General features: G+C 42.9%; 1 protein-coding gene across 5 annotated transcripts in view; it reads right to left on the bottom strand.

Moving 5' to 3' along the window:
* Positions 1 to 26,544, bottom strand: part of LOC131702967 (P2X purinoceptor 4-like) — a 33,892-nt gene that overhangs the window by 4,428 nt on the left and 2,920 nt on the right. For 3 of the 5 annotated variants that reach the window (XR_009309626.1, XM_059005822.1, XM_059005820.1), the window contains exons 2-6: positions 16,343 to 16,490; positions 6,441 to 6,512; positions 4,317 to 4,389; positions 3,316 to 3,412; positions 63 to 143 (exon numbers count right to left, since the gene is read on the bottom strand). Coding sequence is in view for 4 of the 5 variants with exons in the window: in XM_059005822.1 (XP_058861805.1) it covers positions 63 to 143; positions 3,316 to 3,412; positions 4,317 to 4,389; positions 6,441 to 6,512; positions 16,343 to 16,490 (471 nt within the window). In the remaining variant the exon portion in view is untranslated. Of the gene's footprint in view, positions 1 to 62; positions 144 to 3,315; positions 3,413 to 4,316; positions 4,390 to 6,440; positions 6,513 to 11,827; positions 12,155 to 16,342; positions 16,491 to 26,544 lie in introns of those variants that run through there. The other 2 variants (XM_059005821.1, XM_059005824.1) reach the window with 2 other exon arrangements.

A 26,544-nucleotide genomic window follows, 5' to 3' on the forward strand; every position in this document is an offset into this window, starting at 1 on the left:
AAATGAATATAAAGGTGACATTATATTACTACAGTAAATTAGCTTGTAATCTAGAGCCTTACTTTGTGTAATTGAAGTTAATGAATCCAATGTTGTTTTTAATAAAGACGGTGAAGTTTTCTGCTGATTCCAAAACAGCAGGTCTAGGTAGAAAAAAGAATGACATTATTAACTGAGAATCATCTTTCATGCCCTTTGAGCCTTTATTATTAGGCAAACACTGACGAGTGGCTCCCATAGCCTATGCCTTTTATCATGTATTTTATAAGAAAGTGTAACATTATAAATATAAGCCATTAGGCACATCTGATTTGATCCCATCAGTGAACCCCCGACCATGCCATCCAGTTGACTCCTGTGCTATCTGTACGTACTCAGATCTTAATCAAGCAGCAGAGCTCTCTAGTGGACTCACTCAGAAAGAATCAGATTTTTTAAATATATATATATATATAAATAATTTTAATTATTTTACCCCTGATTTTCTCCCCAATTTAGAATGCCCAATCATTTTTTCCCCTCACCGCAGAAATTCCCCACACAGCTGCTCAGTTGAACTGAAGGTTCAGTGAGTGTCCTCCGATCCCATGACCGAGCCAGTTTCCTTTTCTACACCCAGGAACTAGAGAGAGGATGTCAGGGAACTACCGGCCTCTGGAGGACAAAGGCCAGCCCTGCAGGTGTCTGCCGAGCTCACTAGGCGTCTGGCCAGGAGGGTCCTGTGTAGCATGATGATGAGAAACAGTGTGCCGGGTTTGCCTCCCTAACCTGCAGGAGCACCAGAGCCACTGTGACACTCCCTCTGGAAACATCGCACAGCCAGGACCCGGACCTGTGCTCCTCTGACTATATGACTCACCTGCACATCACACACTGTGCTTGTACCAGCAACATCACACAGCCAGGACCCGGACCTGTGCTCCCCTGACTATATGACTCACCTGCACATCACACACTGTGCTTGTACCAGCAACATCACACAGCCAGGACCCGGACCTGTGCTCCCCTGACTATATGACTCACCTGCACATCACACACTGTGCTTGTACCAGCAACATCACACAGCCAGGACCCGGACCTATGCTCCCCTGACTATATGACTGAATCAAACAGCCAGGACCCAGACCTGTGCTCCCCTGACTATATGACTCACCTGCACATCACACACTGTGCTTGTACCAGGTGAGCCACTCTTGGACCCCCCTCAGAAACTGTATTCTAACTAAAATACAGACACCCCGTCAATTTACCAGACTATAAAAAATGATTTCCATTACACGAGAGTAGATGTTAAAACTTCATGCTGATTTGAACTCGGCTCTCGCCAAGATAAGCACCAACTAAGACGTAGCTTTACAGTAAACTAATGTGATCCATATGCGTCTCCATCCATTTACGTTTCCTTCCATATGATGATGTAGATATCCTTCTGTCTGGTATTAATGGCTGAAGTGTAATGCTGGCTCCAGGGATCAGCTTATTTTGCCTCCCTGGCGCATCAGCACACACAACGGCTGCGATGCTGGCTCCGGGGATCAACCAAAGTGCGGCCTCCCCAGCGCATCAGCATGACAACCGTCTGGATTGAGCTAAGTAGGGTACATCTCTGGGGTTTTCAAGTGGGCACCTTCCATCCTCAGTGTTTCGTCGACTAGCCCACGACACCTCAAGAGGGCTCGACGGTGATTCTGGTGTCCCAGCATCACCCCCCTCCGTCCCCCACTCAACTCAGCCCAGCTTACTTACCTGTCCCCAGCCAGAATCTTTCCGTCTCAACCACAGCCAGTTGCTGCTCCTCTCTGCTGCTTCAGATAAGTTCTTCACTGTGCGACGCAACTCTTGGCCACTGAATCCGACGTCTCTGAGAAACCGGGTTGTAGAGTGTGCCACAAATCCTCGACAACCCACTTCCACTGGGTAAACCCGAACTCTCCATCCTCGCTGTTCCGCTTCAGTGGCTAGTTCAGCATACCGCAGTTTCTTCCTCTCATACGCCTCATCTACAGCATCCTCCCATGGCACTGTTAACTCTACCAGGTGAACAAGGCGTGCTGATCCAGACCACAAGACAATATCTGGTCGAAGGTTAGTGGTGGCAATCTCAGGTGGAAAAATAAGCCGTTGACCAACATCTGCCAGCATATTCCAGTCTCTAGCAGCTTCCAGTTGTCCTGGGCGAGGATTGGTTTTAACACCTTTTCTTGGTGGTTGCTCTCCTGGGCGGAGGAATGTTGTCTTTTGTGTGTAATGTTTTGATGGAACAGGTGGCAACTTATTGGTCATGTTACGCTTGTCTTCCAATGCTAAGGCCAAACATCGCAGCACCTGGTCATGGCGCCAAGTAAACCGTCCTTGGCTAAGAGCCACCTTACATCCTGTCAAAATGTGCCTTAATGTTGCAGGTGATGAACACAAAGGACATGAGGGATCCTCTCCTACCCAGAGGTTTAGGTTCTGTGGTGATGGGAGAACATCATATGTTGACCTGATGAGGAAACTGATCCTGCTCTGTTCCATTGACCATAGGTCTTGCCAGCCAATCTTGCGTTGTTCCACACTCTCCCATCTCATCCATTCTCCCTGTTTGGCCTGGGAAATGGCCTTTATACACCTCATCCTCTCCTCCTGCTTTTGCACCTCGTTGACTACCAGCTTCCTTCTTTGAGCTGGGGCCGCCTTGTGCCATGTAGGAGGAGTTGAACTGAAACCAAGACCCCCTCTTCCATGCTGAACTTGCCCCATGATATCACCAATTCGAAGGGCAGCCTTTGCATCTTCCACAGCTTTCTTTGCCGCCCACTTTCTTCCAGTTTTCAACACAGGTGCTGCCTCCCTTACGCATTTATCGCGTGACTCTACTAATGTCATTTCCAATCTGACCTTGGCGCACTTAAACTCCTCGGTTAGAGCAGAGATTGGTAGCTGCAGTATTCCTTTACCATAAAGTCCCACTCTGCTGAGGCAGCGTGGAACTCCCAACCATTTCCTGATGTATGAACTGATTAAAGCTTCCAGCTTCTCTACTGTTGTCAAAGAAACCTCGTACACAGTCAGTGGCCACAGCAACCTCGGCAGTAGACCAAACTGAAAGCACCAGAGTTTTCATAGTATAGTATAGGGTGGTGCAAGCAGTCTGGTAAAGTGATTTTTTGGGGATAATAAACCCACATTCTGAAAGCAACCCATCCAGAGATCTATACACACAAGACGTTACGACTAACTGCAATTAGGAACAGATAGTACATGCTTAACTAAAGGCAATAACTTTTGAGTTTGTACAAAACGTACACACACTGTGATCTATAACACACATACTTGGAAGCATTCCTCATTCCCTCGATCGGACACCAGGCAAACACCTCACAGGTTTTTACTGATGAGTTAAATTCAACACATTGGCCAGTCGGATCCCCTGAGGATAAAAAAATAAATATTCTAAGCTTTAAAATCAGTTTACTAAGCTTTTTCACCACTATATTTTCTTCCTTTGAAAGGTCTCTAATGGTACTACTTGAATGATCTAAAAAGTGGCAGATTCACATACTCAACTATCTGATGTACTAAGATGTTTACTAAGATAGGTAAGTTAAGGAAACAATGATATAGGTGGGTATAGGAGCAGTGAAACTGGTTGGAAAATGTAGATTGTTTTAAAACCTTACCTTTAAATGATACCTTTAAGCCAGGCTTGTTTGGATGTAACTAACATTTAGAACACTGTGTATCTGGGAGTATTCCACTGTTTAATTTAACAATGGAATTGTGACAGGATGAAAACCCCTCACTTGTAAATCGTGTTTATTTGGGTTGAATTTTATTTTGTTAGTCTGTTTTGCACCGGTACTTGTTTTCATGAAAGTTCATTTTGAGCCTCAATGATCTGTTCATCTTCATGTGAATGCAGCTGGTTTAGCTGAATTGCTTAAATGATTGGTAATGTAGTCTGGATGCGCAGCCCTTTGAGCTGCTGCTAGTTCTGTTTTGGACTCATGGGAGAGGCTGGCTACCTGTGTGCGATCCTGCTCTGCTACAGAGAGCTATTTTGTTAGAAGTCTATTAGGTAACTTTTGTTTTTGAATGGTTAAAAGTATTTAGTTTTAGATTTCATTTAATAAACGTGTGCAGTGCTGTGCTGGAACTGCATCCTCTGACTCCTACTCCAGTGTATCAGCGCTTGCTACCATTCTGTCTTTGTCCAGCACGGTCAAGCCCTCACAGGAATAATCCTTGCCGTGGAGTTTTGCAGAATCTATATTCCATTCACACAAACGATAGCAGCTCAACTGAATCAAACACTAGAGCAAAAGATGACATACCATTACTCTTCTGGTTAGTATATTCCTTTGTGCAATCCTCATTTGAGCTGCATATTGTTCCAGAGTCTGGTCCCTAAAGAAGATGGAAAAGGGCTGTTTATGTACACATGCTGCATCATTGGACCTGTTTTTGTTATTTTTTTTAAGAACATGTAACATCAGACAAAAATTTTGAAAAACAGAAATCAAATCAAACCTGTTTATAAATCACTAAAAGTTTTGGAAGAATGCTGTGGAATTCACAATGGGCTGTCAAGTAAGTGAACACTGAATGAATGGCATGCTAATATACAGGCTAAAAACTGCATCTCATTATTTCTGACACTGGGAGAGGGACAATCAGAGCCGGATGCATAGGCAAAGTAGGCATGTGCCTACGGCCCGAACTCAAGGGGGGGCCCAAAATGTGTTTTTTTTTTTTTTTTTTTTAACATATACAGATTTACGCCTAAACTGGAAAACAACACTCACTGAACTTGTATGCCAAAACACTGGCAATTTCTCTGCTCTTCTGGAGAAAAGGGCATTTTATTTAATGAAGGAAGTCAAAACCCACTGGATCAACAAAAAAACAAAACAAAAAAAAATAAGGAAACATTATTGCAGATTTTGCATGCAGTAAACTGTAACGTATTTGACTACACAACAATGTACAGGTATGTTTGTTTTTTACTATTTATTTTTGTGGACTATTATGGAGCTACCGTTAATGAACAAAAGCTTGAACACCCTTCTATATATTACCTATATATCAACTTCATATGGTGCTCCATGTTGCCTTTTTATTCACTAAATCATCCTGATTGTAATCTTGTTTTAAATCTGGCAAGCAGAGTCTCCAATAGAAATGTAGGAATGTGCTGTCACTCAGTTGTTGGGCGGGTCTAAAGTATTCAGAACGAATCAATGATAAATACAAGTCAAGAAGGCGGGACATTGCCCTGCAGCACAGGAAAATGTATTTATTATTATTTTTGTAGAAGCTTTTATTTTTTTTTAATGTGAAAAGGGTAAAGTCAACATGAATTGATTAACCATTTCCAGTTTTCCCAGTGTTTCAGTGTTTATTGGCTATCCACCGAAGAAGAAAAAAAAATCAGAAGCCCTAATTACAGTGTTGTTGTATATAAACATGTAACATCTTTCATTCTATATCGCAGTTAAAGTAATGTAGGCCTATATTTGATATAGAAGCTTTGTACCGGGATAAAAAATAAATTTAAAAAAAGATTTTGATCTACGAAGCGTCAGTAACTGGAATCTGTAAATTTGCTGTAAAATCTGCTTCAGCGAGTGACAGCTAAACAGTTCAAATAAGTTACTAAAGGACTATGCTGTGCAAAAAGGAGCACAACATTAACAATATGTAAGTTACGTGCATAACGATTTCTGTTTAGTTTTCAAGTAGCCTAAAATGACAGGTAGATTAATGCAGTTTGCAATTATTGTGCTTTTAAATATATTATAAATGATGATGTTTCTGTGACTTCATATTAGTTCAGTAAAATAATACATGTAGTATAATGCATTCTGTTAACGGTAAAGGCATATTTTATGTAAGGACTGGGAATCACCAACCTGCTTAATTGTGTTAAACTGTATTCCACAGACCGGGTTTGGTCTGTGGAAAAGGTGGCAACCCTAGGTGGAGCGCTAGTTATAAAGGCTATAGTGTATAGAGGTGTGTGCGTGTGTGTGTGTGTGTATGTATGTATGTATATGTGTGTGTGTGTGTATGTATATGTGTGTGTGTGTGTGTGTATGTTTGTATGTATATGTGTGTGTGTGTGTATGTTTGTATGTATATGTGTGTGTGGCTGTTTGTTCAGTGGTAGGGGGCTCACAAGTGTATGCTTGCCTAGGGCCCAGTGATGGCTTAATCCAGCCCTGGGAACGATTGTAAATGATTGGCTGGGAGGTGAGTCCATATATACGTATTTATTATTATTGATTTCTTAGCAGACGCCCTTATCCAGGGTGACTTACAATTGTTACATCGTATTATATTTACCTACAATTACATTTTTTACATTATTTTTTTACATACAATTACCTATTTATACAGTTTTTTATATACCTTTGCTAATATACAATATAGATGCCAGCATCTTTAAAAGTAGTTACCTCCAGACAGTTTCCTTGAGTTTGATTCTTTGTGACTACTGCATTAGTAACAACAAAAAAGGAGTCCTTCCCCTGTGGAAGAAAATGAGAATTGTAATACAAAGGAAATTAGGACATAACTGTCACTTTAAGCATTAGTAGAACCTTGGTGTCATCCCACTAAAATATCTGTCAGTCACCCTATTTAAACCACAGTCAGCTTCCTAATTCTCATCTTGCTTTTCTGTTTGTGGTTAGCTAGCAGACCTGCAGACCCAATCTTAAAACAAACCTTTTGTTTTCAATCGGCTTAAAATGACTACTAACCCGATGCAGCTTTCGTTTTCATATGATTCAGATGAAGATTTTTTCACTCCTTCTGGCTGTCTGCCTGTAACAAATAATCCACCGACAAAACTCACAAAGAAATCCGGGAGCGATTGGGCTGCTTTATTTGTTTCATACTGCAATTCCATATCGGCAGAGCCTGTTTTTCCCCTCAAAAGTCACAACAGAAATCCAAGCTTGTCAGTTCACACTATGCCCCTGTAGTGCAAGCTTCACTCACTCATGATCCAGCTACTACAACCCCGCACTTTTCAATTTCATCTGATCCTTCGTCCGATTTGCATTATCAGATTTTTAACAATATGAAGCAACTCATTCATCCTCTTTCCACCTCAATTTCTACAGTATTTGATGCCTGGATGCTCTCGATATCAGGATCACTCGCTTGGAACCGGCAGCCATTACTTCCTCATCAGTAGCACCAGCAGCAGCAGCACTCGTCTCTCCAGCTGCTTCAGCCACGCCCACTCCTGATCTCGAGCTGCCAATCTTCACTCTAGTGACTTCGACTAGTTCAGGATCCTCTTCTGCTTCAGTAGTTCATCGCCACTCTCTCTCTCCTCAATTGAGACGTAATATTATTGAAGGTAAAGATATTAATTTGGTCTCAATACTTATTCAAACCTCAGAATTTCTGGATCACAGGGTAGTAGACTGTGGAGATTTGTCTGTTCACGGATCCTTGGCTGTGTAAAAAATCTTACTGTGACAGGATTGACCGAGGTTTGAGACAGTTTTAAAGTTCAAAAATAAAGTTTTTAATAAACAAAAATAATCAAATAAATAGGCACGATGGCCAAACAAAAAGGTTTCAAACACAAAATACAAACACAAAACAAAAACTTACAAAATAAAGTTTCCAGGCTGGGCGTTGCCTTCACTGGAACAGAAAACACAGCACAAACAAAACACTCTCTTTCCAGAACTCTCTCTACAACTCCCCCCAGCCAGGGCCTCTCCCCTGGCTTTTATTCCCTGTGGCTGGAGCCCAATTAATCAATAATAGCTAATTATTCAATTAGGGCTCCAGCCACATTCTCACATGTTTTCCTGGCAGGGAGGAATTTTAACCCCCTCCCTGCCAGTCCCAACCATGATCATAAAGACGGGGCAGTCCCCCGTCAATCCCCCCCCTTATGCCAAGCACAACATGGCCTAAATGGCCACCTCCCCCTCAGTCTCAGTCCCAGAAGAGGGGGAAGCACAGTGTCCATGGGGGCGGCCATGGTGGGACGTCCGGCACCACCCAATTCTTCGTGGCCGGCAGCTCCCTCTTCCGGGGCTCCGGCCACACACTATCTTGCCACGAAAGTGCCGCTGGGGGAGCTGGTCTCCTGACCTCCCTCCCCCTCTTCATGGCCGGCAACTCCCCTCCGTGGGGCTCCGGCCATAGTGTAGCGACCCCAGGCGAAGCAGGATCCCTGGCAACCCCAGGCGAAGCAGGATTCCCAAAGACCCCAAGCGACGGCAGCAGCGGCGGACCCTCGGGTGGTGACGGCAGCAGCAGCGGACCCTCGGGAGGCGACGGAAGCAGCAGCGGACCCTCGGGAGGCGGAGACGGGAACGGCGGCCCGGCTCCCTCTGGTGGCGGAGGTGGGAACGGCGGCCCGGCTCCCTCTGGAGGCGGGAACGGCGGCCCGGCTCCCTCTGGTGGCGGAGGCGGGAATGGCGGCCCGGCTCCCTCTGGTGGCGGAGGCGGGAACGGCGGCCCGGCTCCCTCTGGAGGCGGGAACGGCGGCCCGGCTCCCTCTGGTGGCGGAGGCGGGAACGGCGGCTCGTCTCCCTCTGCTGGCGGAGGCGGGAACGGCAACTCGTCTCCCTCTGCTGGCGGAGGCGGGAACGGCAACTCGTCTCCCTCTGCTGGCGGAGGCGGGAACGGCAACTCGTCTCCCTCTGCTGGTGGAGGCGGGAACGGCAACTCGTCTCCCTTTGCTGGCGGAGGCGGAAACGGCAGCTCGTCTCCCTTTGCTGGCGGAGGCGGAAACGGCAGCTCGTCTCCCTCTGCTGGCGGAGGCGGAAACAGCAGCTCGTCTCCCTCTGCTGGCGGAGGCGGAAACAGCAGCTCGTCTCCCTCTGCTGGCGGAGGCGGAAACAGCAGCTCGTCTCCCTCTGCTGGCGGAGGCGGAAACAGCAGCTCGTCTCCCTCTGCTGGCGGACCCTCGGGAGGCGACTCCTCCCCTTCTGGCTCTCGGGACGACAGCTCCTCCCCTTCTGGCTCTCGGGACAGCGGCTCCTTCCCTTCTGGCTCTTGGGACGGCGGCAGCAGGGGAACCAGCAGGCATGCTCCTTCTGCTGGTGACGGTGATGGAGGCAAAACCAGCAGGAAATCTCCCTCTGCTGGTGGACACCTGGACTGTGGACGTTGGGCCTTCCCCCTCTTGGGCTCTGGACGCACCGACTCCCCCCTCTTGGGCGCAGGATGCACCGACTCCCCCGTCTTGGGCGCAGGACGTTCGGGCTCCTCCCACTCAGGCGCAGGACGTTCGGGCTCCTCCCACTCAGGCGCAGGACGTTCGGGCTCCTCCCACTCCAGGTCTGTGTCCGGTAACACCTCCGGGCAGTGGTGCTCCTCATGCCCGTACTGCATGCACTGAGTGCACCACTCCTCTTCCTCCCATGTCTTCCTTCCTCTCTGCCTCCTTCTTCTCCCCTCTGTTTGCGTTGGGCAGATGGCCACTGTGTGCCCATATGCCCCACAGCCAGTGCACAACTCTGCCGCGAGACTTTTTAAAAACAACTCCCCGTCGTCATCTGCCTCCTCCTGGGCCAGGGCGTAGGGGCATCCTGCCCAGTTGTGGCCATAGACTTCACCGCGCCCACACCAGTCCGCTGGTAGCACTTCTGGGCAGGATCTCCATCGATGATCCAGCATTCCGCACCATGAGCACCAGGGGAAAAGGCTGGCTGGGTCCTCCAGCTGGGGTGGCTGTTGTTGCAGCAGCCTACATTTCTTCGGCTGCTGCATCTCCTGCCTTTGCCGCTGTCTGCTCTTCCTCCCCCATTTAAATCAAGTTTCCAAAAAAAACCTCCCAAAAAAGAAAGAAAAAAAAAATGACTGCTCTGAGCCTCCAGGTGGCGCTATCCCGTTCTGACACCAACTGTGACAGGATTGACCGAGGTTTGAGACTCAGAGACAGTTTTAAAGTTCAAAAATAAAGTTTTTAATAAACAAAAATAATCAAATAAATAGGCACGATGGCCAAACAAAAAGGTTTCAAACACAAAATACAAACACAAAACAAAAACTTACAAAGTAAAGTTTCCAGGCTGGGTGTTGCCTTCACTGGAACAGAAAACACAGCACAAACAAAACACTCCTTCTCTTTCCAGAACTCTCTCTACAACTCCCCCCAGCCAGGGCCTCTACCCTGGCTTTTATTCCCTGTGGCTGGAGCCCAATTAATCAATAATAGCTAATTATTCAATTAGGGCTCCAGCCACATTCTCACATGTTTTCCTGGCAGGGAGGAATTTTAACCCCCTTCCTGCCAGTCCCAACCATGATCATAAAGACGGGGCAGTCCCCCGTCACACTTACTCTTGGAGAATTTGTGCTTGCTTTCTCTGTTTTTCGCGATGTCCTTTGTGAAGTTTATGCTCACCGACGGTCAGATATGGCGGTACCATTTTTTATGAGTATCATAAAGCTTTTTCAGCCAAAGCAGCTTCTCAGTTTGCGTCGGACAATACACTTGTTTGATTGACTGGTCTCAACCCAATCCTGATCTGTTTAACAGATTCTTCAGTGTTCTTCGTGCTAACACTTGAGGAGTTTGGGTTTCCACCGCCTATTCTACCTCTGTGTCCAAACGCAGCCTCCAATTATTCTTCCCCTGCTCTCAACAACACTCCTTTCTTCAGGAATTGCGCGTCTGCAGTTCTCCTATTAATTCTTCTGTGCTGCCTTTTTCATTAAGCAAAGATTCTCATGGAAGACTTGACAGAAATACGATGATTCTTGGTTGTAAATCACCCTCCTGACCTGTGAGGGTGCTAAGCAGCGAGAACAGAGTTACTTGGACGGGCTGTCCTGACAGTTATTTCCCAGGGTTCAAGGGAAGTCGGTGAAGGGGAAGGGGGCGAGACTCTGTTGCAATAACGCATTCACCCGGAAGGGAAACGACGTGGCAGCCGCAGAATGGAGAGACGGTTGCACTCGTTTAACAAGGGGTCATGTGTGACAGCATAAATCATAATCTGTTCCTTCGCATTGGTTTGTGTTTGAACCTTGAAGGACTGTGAGAGACCCCAGTGAACGTAACAGTATCATGAGTGTTTTGTTTGTTTTGTCTGTTAGTAATTTGTCTTCTTTGTAAATTGTCAGATGGCTAACACGTTTTCTGAGCTGTCGCCGTGGGCCAGCACAAAGCCGGAACAACACATCACCACCGTCACAAAATACTTGTAACTTGTATCACCCACCACGAGCACTACTGCACACACCCAGAACTGGTGACCGTGTTTGTATTATTGTGGGGTGGATATTATTGTTTATTATTTGGGACAGCAATCCCGTTGTTATTTACCCCGTGCAGTACACATTGTGTATTGCCAGGAGATTATTGTTTGGTCGCCAGATCTGGAAATTATAAATAAAACCCTTTCCAAACTGGATTACAATTATCTCTGTCTGCTTCATTCACGCACTGCATCACTCCTGCACCTGTATCCCCTCAGCCACTTTGTCACATGTGATGTTAGACACGGGACATGGATCATCGTGCATTGGCGGAGCTGCTGGAGGCACTGGACAGCAGATGGGAGACAGAGGAGAGAATGAGGGAGGAGCGCTACACTGTGCTCATGGGTAGGACTGGCACTTTCCACAAAACCAGCCCCTACAGGAACACCAGTAATGTCAGCACCGAAGGCTCGGGCAATGAAGGTGTCGGCGGAGGATGACCCAGAGGCGTACCTGGTCACGCTTGAGCGGTTGGCCACCACCATGTCATGGCTGCGGGAGTTCTGGGCAAGCCAGCTGGGACCCTGCCTGATCGGGGAGGCTCAGGTAGCAGAAAGAAAACTGATTGGCTTCCTGAGCCATTATATAGTGTACATACCAGATTTCTCCAGCCTTGCCAAGCCGATCTGTGAACTTCTTTCAGTTCCCAGAGGGGGAGGGGTAAGGAGGAAGAACTCAAAATGGAGAACAGAGGCCAAGCGGTCATTCCAGCCACCACCATCCCAACCAGTAGAATGGACTGCGAGGCATCAGGACATACTAGAGAGGTTAGTGGAAGCCCTGACAAGTCCACCAGTGAAGGCATACCCTGATTGTGAAAAACCGTTTGTGTTGCATGTTGATGCTTCAGAAGAAGGTCTGGGAGCAGTCAGGAGGCAGGAGGGTGTACTGAGAGTTGTTGCTTATGGATCCCGAACCTTGACTCCTGCAGAAAAAAATGACAGACTTCACTCAGGAAAGCTGGAATTCCTAGCTTTAAAATGGGTCATCACAGAGCGTTTCCGTGACTACCTCTTCTATGCTCCTCACTTTACAGTATATAGTGACAACAATCCGTTGACCTATATAATGAAGACAGCCTAGCTAAACGCTACAGGCCATCGCTGGGTGGCAGAACTTGCAGATTATCGATTTACTTTGAAGTACCGTCCGGGATCTGCCAATAGAGATGCTGACTTCTTATCAAGGAGGCCCACAAAGATCGACGAGCTTATGACTGAATGTACACAAGAGTGCCTGCCTGATACTCTAGCTGCAATGGAAGAAGCACTTGATGCTCAGGAAAGAGGTGATGTTGACTGGATCACCACTGTGTCGTGTGATGTGGCCACTTTGGCAGAAACTGTATGGGAATGTGAGACTACAGCCCAACTACAGACGACTGAGGACATCAGAGATGCACAGAAAGGGGACCCAGTTATCAGTAGAGTGCTAGCCCTAAAGCTGCAGAACAATGTCCTGAAGAATAAGGAAAGGCAAAAAGAACCTGCAACAGTAAGACATCTACCGAGAGAGTGGCCTCACTTGCAAGTGGACAAGAATGGAATACTTTGCCGCAAACAGCAACAAAACTTCAAATGGTCCTGCCAGAGAAGTATAAGATGGTAGTCTTCAAGCAACTTCATGAGAAGATGGGGCACTTGGGAGCTGACAGGATGCTTGCTTTAGCCAGAGATCGTTACTATTGGCCGAAAATGAGAGAAGAAATCGAGCACTACATAACTAAAGTGTGTAGATGTCTAAAACAAAAGAAACCAAATTGAACAACAAGAACTCTGCTACAAAGTATTGTAACCACTGCACCGTTCGAGATGATCTCCATTGATTACCTGCACTTAGAAAGAAGCAAAGGTGGATATGAATATATTCTAGTCATTGTAGATCATTTTACCAAGTTTGCTCAGGCCTATGCAACATCAAACAAATCTGGAAAGACTGCAGCACAGAAAATATTCAATGATTTCATCCTGAGATTTGGATTCCCATTGAAAATCCATCACGACCAGGAAAGGGAGTTTGAAAATGAGCTCTTCAGGAAACTGCAAGAATACAGTGGGATACTTAACTCAAGGACAAGTCCCTACAACCCTCAAGCGAACCCTGCAGAATGTTTTAACCGGACATTACTGAGCATGTTGCGGACATTAGAAGAAGTCCAGAAGTCGAACTGGAAGGATTACCTCAATAAAGTGGTCCATGCCTATAATTCTACTGTCCACGAGGCAACTGGATTTTCCCCGTTTTTTCTGCTCTTTGGCCGAGAACCAAAGCTACCAATCAACCTGATTTTCCAAGAGAACAAGAAATGGAAAAGCAGTCCCATGAAAGTTATGCAGAAAAGTGCAAAACAGCTATGCAGGAAGCCTATGAGATTGTGTCTAAAAACTTAAAAAAATCTGCAGCACGTGGAAACAAGTATTACAATCGGCGAGCCTGGAGTTCAGTTCTGGAATCAGGAGATCACGTGCTGGTAAGAAATTTGTCTGAGAGAGGAGGACCTGGGAAGTTACGTGCACACTGGGAAGATAAGACACATGCAGTGAAAAAAGAAGAGGGACAGACAGTCCAGTGTATGAGGTTGAGCCATTAGAAGGAAGTGGGAGAATAAGAGTTCTGCACAGAAACTTGCTAATGCCCTGTCCATATCTTGTAGATGGACAAATGAGTAGTAACGCACAGACAAAACAAAAACCCCACAGTCAAAAGAAAAAAACACCCCGGCGCAGAGACTATACTGTTTCAGTGAATCAGGAAAATTCTGAAAGCTCAGGTGAAGAACCATATGGTTTCTTTATAACAGCACCTAGAACTGTTACAAGAGAAGAAACAAACTTCAGATGTAACAGACAATCTGTGTGAGTGAGACAGCCATGAATGCTGTATACCTACGATCGTTTAGGGGAACCTACCTATCGACCTGCTGACCAGAGAGTACACAGTGAGATGGAGGGACCTGCAATGCTTAGAAGGAAACCTGTACCGATTGTTTGGGCTCCACCGAGACGCCACCCAAGTCTGGTCACTTCTGCTTGGTAGGCCAAGGATGCTGAACAAAGGACTCAGAGACTGTTAAATGTTTCATGTTCTTGTTAAAAAAAATGTTAAATAACAAAAGATATGTGTGGACCATTAAGGTATTTTAAAGTACATGTTTATTTACAATGCCTGACTGACAGTTAGTGTAGTTTTGAAGTAATTGTCTATTTACAGTCCCTAGTAACTACTGGGTTAGACTACCAGAGTATAACTGAACACAAAAGTAACACCTGTTCTTCAGTGAGTTAAAGATACAGAGTACTAGTACAGTTGACGGAATTTTGATTGGTACTATTCAAGTATTTGTGATATAAGTGAAAAGTGGCATGTACGTGTTTAAAACACAGAGAAAAAAGGAGTGAAATGGTAGATGTCATGCCTGTCTCATCATTTTTGTTGGTTGGCCAACCAGCATAACTGTAGGCTAATTTAAACTCCTGAAAAACAAGAAAAATAGGACAGTTTTACTATTTCTTGTATTTATGCCATAAGTATTGAGATGAAAGGTGTAAAATATAATCTTTGTAAAAGAAAACTTGCCACACACCACTTTAAGGTTAAATTGTTTATTACTGTTAATAAAATGTTTTGACAACATTTTTATTTTCTTAGTACGGGAGGGTGTTGAGCCCTAGAAAATGCTGGGAATAAAAATATGAACGTTGGGCATTAGTTGATGCATTTAAAACCTTCATGCAGAAAACCGAAGGCACATACAATACCTGCTGTTTATAGTAGCCAGAGTCAAATTAGTTTGTAATGGAGCACTGTACCTTTAAGACGTAGACAGTTTTGAACGTGGGGAGGTGGAAGGTCACAGTGTGAAAGGTAGAGGAAAAGAAAAAATACAAACAAAACAAAAAGAAGACAAAAAAAGAAAAAGGAAGTGTGCACGTGTGATAACAGTGAACTGCTATTAAAAAATAAAGAAAATACAACTGAAAATGCTAGATCTGTGTGTAGAAAAAAACCTGAGTTGTATGTACGAAAGAAGTGATACGCCTTGCTTTGTTAAAAACCGATTGGGACCGTGGCTTAATAAAGTTGCAAGTAGAAGAAGAAAGCGGGCTGCTGCTTGTTTCTTTTAAGGGTGCAACATTACCGGTCTTGGAGGTCGATCGGTTCGGCCTCACCTCAGCGAGGGCGGTTCTCGAGCAGTCGAGGGGAGCCCCTCTTCTGTTGCTAAAGCCACAAGCACTTTGTCTTTATTTTAGTAGTCCCTTTACGCAGGCCTGGCTCCTGCCTCATGAAGTGTTTATTATTTAGAGCAATAAAGAAATGAGGACCAATTAGATGTTGTTTCATGAAGCAGAATATTGAATTAACTGTATGATGATGAAAGTAAAGGCACTCTGATGATCGATTATAATATCAGTGAGAAGGAATTCAAGTGTAGCGGATAGGAGCGCAGGACCCGGGGGATCCTTTTTCTAGTCCAGCAATACTTGATTATAATTATTTATTTCTTAGCAGACGCCCTTATCCAACTTATAATTGTTACAAGATACCACATTATTATTTACACATTATTTTTACATATAATTCCCCATTTATACAGTTGGGTTTTTACTGGAGCAATCTAGGTAAAGTACCTTGCTCAAGGGTACAGCAGCAGTGTCTCCCCCCCTGGGATTGAACCCATGACCCTCCAGTCAAGAGTCCAGAGCCCTAACCACTACTCCATACTGCTGCAGTAATCTGTGGTTATATAAAGTAGCCATTGTTTGTGAATGGAGGTGAACACAGGGGTGGTGTGCTGTAAGCTGCTCCTGTGAAAGAAAGACAAATAACATTGGTTTCATTCCTATTTACAATAGTGCGAGTCTGTGAAGAGTTGGCTGTTCACACAATCATAGCTTGCCTGAGCAGCGTCTATCACGGTTTTCATTATGTTCTTTTTATGTTTGCTTTTCTTTGTAGCTCTTTTGAGTTTGATCATATTAGCTCGCTGCACATGTAATGTTTGTACTTTGTTCTATGAGAAACTCATAGTAACAATTGTGTAGAATTGCTGCACCTTATACCATAGTATCAGTAAAGTTTGTCAACGTGACGAGGTATTCTGTTAGCATGTTACCTGTGATAAACTACTGTGATCGACGACATCCCATAATACTCTCTTCAGCTCAGAGTCATTGGTAACTGCCACGCCCTTCACTTTCGCGGTCACCGAGCTGACAAGGTGACTGTTTTCCTGGTATTCCTTTTTCCAAAACAGGATGACACTGCCGAGTTCAAACACAGTGTTAGCAGAGAGAACGGATAGAGAAAAAACAGCGTGACACTGCTGAGGTGCAAACACAGTGTTAGCAGAGAAGACAGATAGAGAAAAAACAGCATGACACTGCCGAGTTCAAACACAGTGTTAGCAGAGAGAATGGATAGAGAAAAAACAGCATGACACTGCCGAGGTGCAAACACAGTGTTAGCAGAGAAGACAGATAGAGAAAAAACAGCATGACACTGCTGAGGTGCAAACACAGTGTTAGCAGAGAAGACAGATAGAGAGAAAAAACAGCATGACACTGCCGAGGTGCAAACACAGTGTTAGCAGAGAAGACAGATAGAGAGAAAAAACAGCATGACACTGTCGAGGTGCTTCCACAGTGTTAGCAGAGAGAATGGATAGAGAAAAAACAGCATGACACTGCCGAGGTGCAAACACAGTGTTAGCAGAGAAGACAGATAGAGAAAAAACAGCGTGACACTGCTGAGTTCAAACACAGTGTTAGCAGAGAAGACAGATAGAGAAAAAACAGCATGACACTGCTGAGTTCAAACACAGTGTTAGCAGAGAGAATGGATAGAGAAAAAAACAGCATGACACTCCCGAATTCAAACACAGTGTTAGCAGAGAGAATGGATGGAGAAAAAACAGCATGACACTGCTGAGGTGCAAACACAGTGTTAGCAGAGAGAATGGAAAGAGAAAAAACAGCATGACACTGCCGAGTTCAAACACAGTGTTAGCAGAGAGAATGGATAGAGAAAAAACAGCGTGACACTGCCGAGTTCAAACACAGTGTTAGCAGAGAAGACAGATAGAGAAAAAACAGCATGACACTGCCGAGGTGCAAACACAGTGTTAGCAGAGAGAACGGATAGAGAAAAAACAGCATGACACTGCTGAGTTCAAACACAGTGTTAGCAGAGAAGACAGATAGAGAAAAAACAGCATGACACTGCTGAGGTGCAAACACAGTGTTAGCAGAGAGAATGGATAGAGAAAAAACAGCATGACACTGCTGAGGTGCAAACACAGTGTTAGCAGAGAAGACAGATAAAGAAAAAAAAAGCATGACACTGCTGAGTTCAAACACAGTGTTTGCAGAGAGAACGGATAGAGAAAAAACAGCATGACAAATGTATTTATTTAACCAGTACAGAACTCTTGATATATACTTCTCGTTTACAAATTAAAGCAACATTACAAAATTAATGGCAAAAAAGACATAAATTCAAACAAGACAAAAACAACTAAAACAGTCATAAAAACATAAATACAAAATATAAGCATAAAACTTCAAACAGATTTACATGATCCTGCCCAGAGTCAATATTTATAGGATTTACAAGCCTGGTAATATAATAAATATGTTGGAGTGATTTAAAAACGTATTGTGAAGAGGCTGCTTTTATGTTAGAAGAATGAATTCCAGAGATCAGATGCCTGATACACAACAGCACATTGGCCTGTATTATATCTCAATTTAGGGATTTTAAAAGTAGGCACATTCAGCCTGATCTTCAGAAGGCACATTTTTAGAGAGAAAATCGAGGTCACAATGCATTTGCACTGCAAGTTGTTTTTTTTTTGTTTTTTTTTTGCCACCAAATTATACATCTTTGTTTTCAACAGGGGCAGGTTCATTTCTCCCATTTGAAAATCATTTTGCAACTTCTGCTTCGGGCCCCCTAACTTTTGACCCCATAACTTCTCATCAGGGATGCTTGAAATCTGTTTGCTGCGGGAAGATTTTTTATCTAGCCAGATATTGCATGTTTTTAAATTTTGTGGGGAAAGTCAGTTTTTGGCAACATACGCAAGACAGTGATGAACACCACTGAATTAGCTTTACCTTTACATACTTTATATTTAAAATATTTGCGGGTGAGCATTGTAGAAGGTGTACATGGTAGCTTACTATCAATCAAACTGCTGTTTTGGTCGCACGCAGTATGAATGATTGGAGATGTAACCAATCAATCTGCAGTGTGTACAAGACTGTACAAGTGAGCAGGAGTTTTAATTTTTGATGAAGAGTCGTGGTTAAGAAGACTGGCCTGGCCTGCATCAGGTGATAAAAACTGCTTGTAACAGGGGAGATCTGTACTGACTGTCTGGCGCATGCATGGTTCTGCAGGAAGAGGGCAGCAGCCTCGTAAGATCCGCCTGTCAGTCATGGCGATGACACAGAGAGGTGGGGAAGAGGGTGTGTTGGGTTTCCCTCTCTCTGAGTGGCTGAGAGGCGGGCCTTGGGGGATTGCTCAGCCCATAAGTACTGCGCTTGGTTATGCATTCGGGTGGCCGTGATTGGGAATACACAGAGATGGTTCTAAGCAGGACAACAAGAAGTTTAAAGTGCAGATTGTTTCTGTACAGCGGAGCGTGGAAACTGGATACGTTCCGAGCACACAGAAACATTATGAAGCCCAAAGTCTCGGCATGTAAGAACAAGGCCATCGTTCCAGTTCAAGGGAGCACAAATTGTATTTTGGCTTACCATGTCAGCATGCCAAGCGGTCCCCTCGAAACGTATAAATCCTTGGAAGATAACAAAATGTAATACTGTGACAGAAATATGAGTTTTGGTTGTAAATCTCCCTCCCGATGTGTGAGGGCACTAAGCAGCGAAAGGGGAAGTCTTTGGACGGGCTGGCCTGACAGTTCTTTCCCCAGGCCGGGAAGTCAGTCAGTCTGGAAGAAGGCGAGACTCCGTTGCAGGAACGTATTGACCCGGAAGGGAAACGAGGTAGCAGCTGCAGCCAGTAGAGACAGCTGCAGTCGTTTACCAAGGGGTCATGCATGATAGCATAAAGGGGACGGAGGATCGTAAATCTTTTCCTTCGCTTGATTCAGAGTGACAAGGAACTGGAAGGACCAGGAGAGATCCCCATTGAATTGTATTAGAGAAAAGAGTTTGTGAGTGTTTTGTTTGTTTTGTTGCTGTTAGTTATTGTCTTTTGTTTTTGTGAAATTCACTAGACGGCTAACACGTCTCCGGAGCTGTCGCCTTGGGCCAGCACTACCTGGAGCAACAACACCACAGTCACTGTTTATTGTTATCACCCACCCCGAGCACTACTGCACGCACCTGGACTGGTGACCGTGTTAGTATTATTGTGGGGCGGATAACGTGTTATTATTATTTGGTCTGCACACCATTATAATTGTTTCCTTCCGTGCTTTACACATTGGTGTATATTGCTGGAGGATTATTGTTTTTTCCGCCAGACCGGGAGTTTACAAATAAAAGAAACCCCTTTTTCTAAACCGGATTACAGTTTCCTTTGTGTGGTTATTTCTGCACTGCATCACCTCTGCACCTGTTTCTAATCAGCAGCCACTTTGTCACAAATACCTAGAATGGTAGCCTAACTGTCATCTCAGAAGCATCAAGATGAGGTTTTTAAATTTGCTTTGGGTTTTACAGAAGAAATAATAATAATAATAATAATAATAATAATAATAATAATAATAATAATAATAATAATAATAATAATAATAATAAACAGATTTTAATTTTATTTTTTTCTGCCCTGGCTGTCTTTGCCTGCCTTTTTGCATGTTACTGCCTTGTTTCCGCCCCTTCAAAATGTCACACATACCGGCTGGGGATTGGTCAACAGCTGATTTCATGTTGTATTTGGCGGTCCCTCCAGTCCTGCTCATTTCGCAGATTGGAAATGGCTTTTTTGGTTTCGGGATTAAGAAAATGCGATATGGAAACTCGTGATATTATCGCATAAACAATCTTTCGCAAGAGTGATCAGGGTTTGATTTGGTTTGGCCCTTGTTAGAATTGGCACTGCTCAAAACGACCGATGAAGTAACCTACACAGATAATAATGCATATAACAGCAATATACACCTTACCTGAAACTGTGGAAGATACAGTATATGACGCGATTGAAAATATGAGACAAGTTTTCTGATGTAAATGTAGCAGGTAAGACAACTGCTACTAACAACCTAATTGCGTGTTAATTGAAACTGATTTAATGTACCTTATAAAAGCTGTGTTCCATTGACTGCTCTTGACCGCAACGCTGTTTTTCGATCAGGACTGCCAGCGAGTTCCTTTGTTACTCTTCAGAGAAGGGCGATCAGGGAAACTCCGTGTCCACGGTAATTCAACTCGCCGAGGAGTGTGACCGCCACTGTTTCTTGTATCATGATTTGATTAAAGGGTTTCGCTTTGTTTATTTTAGCTCTTTTTTACTGTATATGCGGTTTTGACCTGTAGTTATCCGAACCGCATTTTGTGTAGTACTAAACTGATTTAGCGCTTGCTTCTGTTGCCCATCCTGCCGTTGTATACGTACTGCAATATTACTAACCATAGCTAACACTAAGGAATTCTTCCTGGGCCTCTGCCAGCATGGTAGGGTGATTTTGGAGGGGTGAGTTGTTTTGTTTGGAATTATATTTTGTTTTTTACGTTTATTGCACAATTATGGTTTGTTTTGTATTCACCTTGGTCTTCTGTATTTTCTTTTTGTTATAGAGAATTGCGTTGTTGTAATTACACGTCTGGTTTTGATATATATGCACTTGTAGTTTGAATACTATTTTTCTTTTTTAGTTTGCCCCTCTATGAGCACACGCAGGGAGAGATCCAGTGGTTTAAAATTAAGGTGTGCCTTGTGCTTATCATCTATTGTATTAGTAGAATCCTTAAGCACATGCTTGTTGGCCATCGTGTGGCAGTTTTCGGTATTGCATCTATCAGTCATTTTCTATACATAGTTCTGCATTCATTGTTGATCTTGTTTTAGTTTAATATTTCTTTTGTAATAAAACATTCTAAACTGCATTCTTGTCTGCTGGCTCATTTAATTGAGGGGGGGGCTGTTGTAGAAACTTGGTAACATTTGCTTATGTGTCTAGTCCTATAGGGTATCCCTCCAGCTCTATAATATAAAACTCTATATTAGGGGGTGGCATACTCAGATTAGCTTTTAGGGGTGCAGTGAGGGGGGGGGGGGGAGAAAGTCACAGTGCGTCCGCTACATATATGTGCTAGATAAAGACATTAGCATTGATCAGAGTTTGAAGGGCATCTGCTTTGAAATCTATCACACCAAAGTTATTTCTAAAAAGTGATATGCCTGCACAATGACTTTTTGCTGCACTGTAATTATAATGCTGCCATGGGGGGGGGATGTTGTGATTTATATTGTTATAATGCTATAATTGTAAACACATTGTTGTTGTTTAAGTCCTATTGAAAATAATATATTTCCATGTTTCATAACAATATAAGAATTTATTTTTTTAAACTATAGCAAAGTAATTTTATCTAAATTACTTATTTGAGGGCTGAGAATGAAAAATTTGGAAATTGCCAAAATAAATGGGCAGCTGGACGGTTAATGTAATACTTCCATATGAGTGCACACAGTTTGAAATCTGTATTTAGTGCATTTCTGATTATTGGATGTCCACACGTGGGTGCTGATGTGTAGACTGCATTGTGTTTCACTGGGCTTTGGCCTGACTTCAATGACAATGGCTCAGCTAGTATATTCATTACTTTATGTTTTCTGTAGAGGAGATAGGGAGTCGGACCCGAAGCTGGCTGAAACCATTGGAATGGTTTATTTTACAGGTACGTTGTTCTCCTGTTTATTTTTGTTGTTTACATTAAATGAGTAGTAGTGTTAAATATTTTATGAAACTGTTAGAAAAATAAGGTTCAATGTAAATGATAAAACATGCAATAATGTGTTTTCTGAGAAATGTATTTTATTTCAGCATGCTATCTCTAAATATAATTGTATTTTGTATTACTGCATGATTGGGAAGGAGGGATAGGGAGTAATAAATGAAGCTGGCTGAAACCATTTGGATTCTTTATTTTAAAGTTACTGCATGAGTGGGAACGGCTGCAAGAACTGCCTTCAATAAACCGTCTATTGGAGAACCTGAGGATTCCCTGTCTCAGTTCTTGTGTGATGCAGGAGAGAGGGAGTAACACAGGGAATATATATATATATAATATATCAAGGAGGCAGTACGGTCCAGTGGCTACAGTCCCAGGCTTGTAACCAGTTCAAATGCCACCTCTGCCACTGACTGACTCACGTGTGACCCTGAGCAAGTCACTTTATCTTCTTGCAATCCAACCCTGCGGATGAGATGTTAAGTCAATGTCCTATTGTAAGTGACTCTGCATATAATGCACAGTTCACAGCCTGCCTCTGTAAAGCACTTTCTGATGGTATATACAGTGCAATATCATATTAAGGGATTTCTTGTCTTCAAAGCTAGGGGTATAAATTAAAATAAGTATTGGTTGCCATGGATATATGCCTACACGTATTCATAAAGATTTAACTTATGAGTTATGTAAAGAATATTTTTTTTCCCCCAAAGTAAATAAAGTTTGAGATTGATTTAAAAAAAAAAAACTATACTCTTGTGAAAGAAATACGAGGTCCCTATTTGCAAAACATTAAGGACGGTCTGTTTTAAGGAATGTTTTCTGTACTGTGTTTTTCAGCTTTTATTAATTCAATCAACTTTTTAAAAAAAGTTGGAGGCTGTGTGGTCCAGTGGTTAAAGAAAAGGGTTTGTAACCAGGAGGTCCCCGGTTCAAATCCCACCTCAGCCACTGACTCATTGTGTGACCCTGAGTAAGTCACTTAACCTCCTTGTGCTCCGTCTTTTGGGTGAGATGTAATTGTAAGCGACTCTGCAGCTGATGCATAGTTCACATAGTCTCTGTAAGTCGCCTTGGATAAAGGCGTCTGCTACATAAACAAATAATAATAATAATAATATAAAAATAAAGATCTATCTATAAACTAAGCGAGTGTTGACTCACTTTGTTTCCTTGAGAAAAAAAATGCAAGCAGAAAAAAATCAAACATGACAAATATGGTGATTTTGTATCACTAGTGCGTACTGGAATACTGTGATTTACATACTGGAGTTTGTATATGCTTGTGAAGTCTGAGAGGAACACATTGATTGGCTGTGCTAACAGTCACTTCGCATTCACATTTTAGGGCCCCCTACTTTTTGTCCCATAATTCAAGCACTGATCAACAATGAGAAAAAAAGGAAAAATACATTAATAGCCACCCAAGTTGAGTTTTGCTCGATGATGAGATTTTAGCACATCAAACTGTTCTTTTCGGCAAAGGTTTAGAGCCACTGGCAAATTTAAAATAAGGAAGGATATAACTGAAAAAATAAACGCAACGTCTTCCATAAAAAATGTCAAATAAAGAAGTCCAAAAATGACTATGCGACCTAAAGCACAGAACAGCAGTTGTTCACCCCCTAGTCTCTGTAAGTCGCTTTGGATAAAAGCGTCTTTTAAATGACTAAATAATATTACTACTACAGCGTGCCTATAGAAAAATACATCTTTAACTTATTTCAATATAAATGTATTCTATGATGTAATATTAATATTCATATTCTTTACATGCAATACCTGAATGTTTCTGTATGTTTGTGAACAATCAGAATATAAACGGTAAACATTAATATGCATTTGCTATATTTGTGCAATACCGGGGTATGCCAATAGATGGTGACCTACTCTAGGAGAGTATATTAAACTATTCATTCCTGTTGTTTGTCATCATCCTGAGTGATTCAGAGTTCTGTTGCTCCCGTATTGAGATTAGTGTTCCTTCTATTTGACAACATATTTGAGTTAAATGCACTTCTACCTATGACATGTAACACTACCATTGCACTAAGATCAAACTATCCGCCTGATTTTCAGAAGGGGCAAAGTGAAAAACAGGTCGCAAAACACCTTTGTGACACCAGATAGCTGGCAAGCTGTATTTTCAAAAGCCAGCTGCTCGGAGGCATTTCAGGGTTCGCGCTTTATGAAAATACACTCGCATTACAGCTTGTTAAGCAATTGAAGTCCGCAATTATTCTGTTTTGCAAGTCGAGTGCGGTCCAGCAACAGCTGGGGACAGATCAGGCATCTGTCAGTCTTCTGTGTCAGAGATACTGGCTGATGTCACAGATGCGCTTTTCCGTAGGGCACGGGAGTATAATATTTCCAATTGGAGGTGAGGAACAAAATAGAACCAAACACAAATGCTATCAGTTGTCTGGCTTCCCAGATATGCCCTGGTGTAATAGATTGCACACACGTTGCAATATCGCCGGATTCAAGGAATTAAACTGCTTTCCGAAACATAAAACATCATCATTCTTTATATTATTTACTGAGTCTCACACGTGCAGCCAATACAACTTTAGTACACTCTGTCAATATAAACTTGGTACTTCATGTATTCTCCTAGAATAGGGCACCATCTATTGGCATATCCCGGTATTGCAGGTACACCGACATAACTGAATCCCAGTAACTTAACACAGTATCATTACATCTCCCCTTCTTTATAAGTATTCCAGTGTTTTGTAAGTGCAGGGGTGGACTACCCTGACCCTAGTGGCTATACAGGGATTATTCTGTCCCAGACGCTATCCAGTAAGAATTCAGCTTTCTGAATTCTAACTGGATAGTGTCTCTTCATGAATATAATATTAGTGGGTACAGAATATAATATTAATGGGTACACACTGTATAGGAAAGACAGGCAGGACAGAAGAGGCGGAGGGGTAGCGCTATACATAAGAAATAGTCTTGAAGCCCAGGTGTTCAATCAGGTCAAAGAAAACAATGCAGAATCAATATGGGTCAGAATAATGGACACAAATTCAAAGGGCATAATAATAGGAGCATGCTATAGACCGCCAAATTCAGTCGCTGAGCAAAATAATCTGTTATACAATGACATTCGAAATGCATGTAGAAAAGGAGAAGCCATACTAATGGGGGGTTTCAACTTCCCCCGTATAAAATGGGAAAACCCGATGGGGGGCACGACGGACGAAATTGAAATGGTGGAAATGACAAATGACTGCTTCCTAACGCAATTTGTCAAGGCACCGACTAGAGGGGAGGCATGCCTTGATTTAGTCTTTTCAAATAATGAAGACAGAATAACTAAAACAGAGGTCAGAAAGCCATTGGCAAACTCAGACCACAACATGGTCTCATTTGAAATATTTTTTAAAACCCCAAAAGTAATGACTAAAGCTAAGGTTTACAATTTTAGAAAAGCAAACTATGAAGGTATGAAACAGAGACTAACAGAAGTAGATTGGAGTAAAATAGAGAAAACATCCACAGAAAAAGGATGTCTGTTTTTTAAAAATGTAGTACTAGAGGCGCAAAACAATTATATCCCAAAAATAGACAAATCTAAATCTAAAACAAAATGGCCAAAATGGTTTAATAGATCAATTAAAAAAATATTCAGCGAAAAAAGGCACTTTACAGAGCATTTAAAAGGGACCAAAAACAAAGTAGACAGAAAGAGTACTTGGAACTGCAAACATAAGTCAAAAAGGAAGTTAGAAAGGCCAAGAGAGAGATAGAAATCAATATTGCTAAGGGGGCTAAAACCAATTCCAAAATATTTTCCAATATTATAACAGCAAGAGAACATTCAAAGAGGAGGTTAAATGTCTAAGAGACACAAATGGCAAACTCATAGATGAAGAAAAAAATAGCAAATATATTAAATGATTACTTTTCACAAGTTTTTACAAAGGAGGACACGGACAACATGCCCGACACATTCGACCTGTTCCTATCCAGTTTTAAATAACTTTAGCATAACACAGGTAGAAGTGTTAAAGGGACTAGGAGCTCTTAAAATAAACAAATCCCCTGGGCCAGATGAGATCCTCCCAATAGTACTCAAGGAAATGAAAGAAGTTATTTACAAACCGCTAACCAAGATCATGCAACAGTCTCTTGACACAGGGGTTGTACCGACAGACTGGAAAATAGCAAACGTAATACCGATCCACAAAAAGGGAGACAAAACCGAACCAGGTAACTGCAGACCTTAAGCCTGACTTCTATTATATGTAAACTTATGGAAACTATAATATGATCCAAAATGGAAAATTACCTATATGGTAACAATATCCTGGGAGACAGTCAGCATGGTTTTAGGAAAGGGAGATCATGTCTAACTAACCTACTTGACTTTTTTGAGGATGCA

Source organism: Acipenser ruthenus, chromosome 32, assembly GCF_902713425.1.
Source record: "Acipenser ruthenus chromosome 32, fAciRut3.2 maternal haplotype, whole genome shotgun sequence".
Taxonomy (NCBI): Eukaryota; Metazoa; Chordata; class Actinopteri; order Acipenseriformes; family Acipenseridae; genus Acipenser; species Acipenser ruthenus.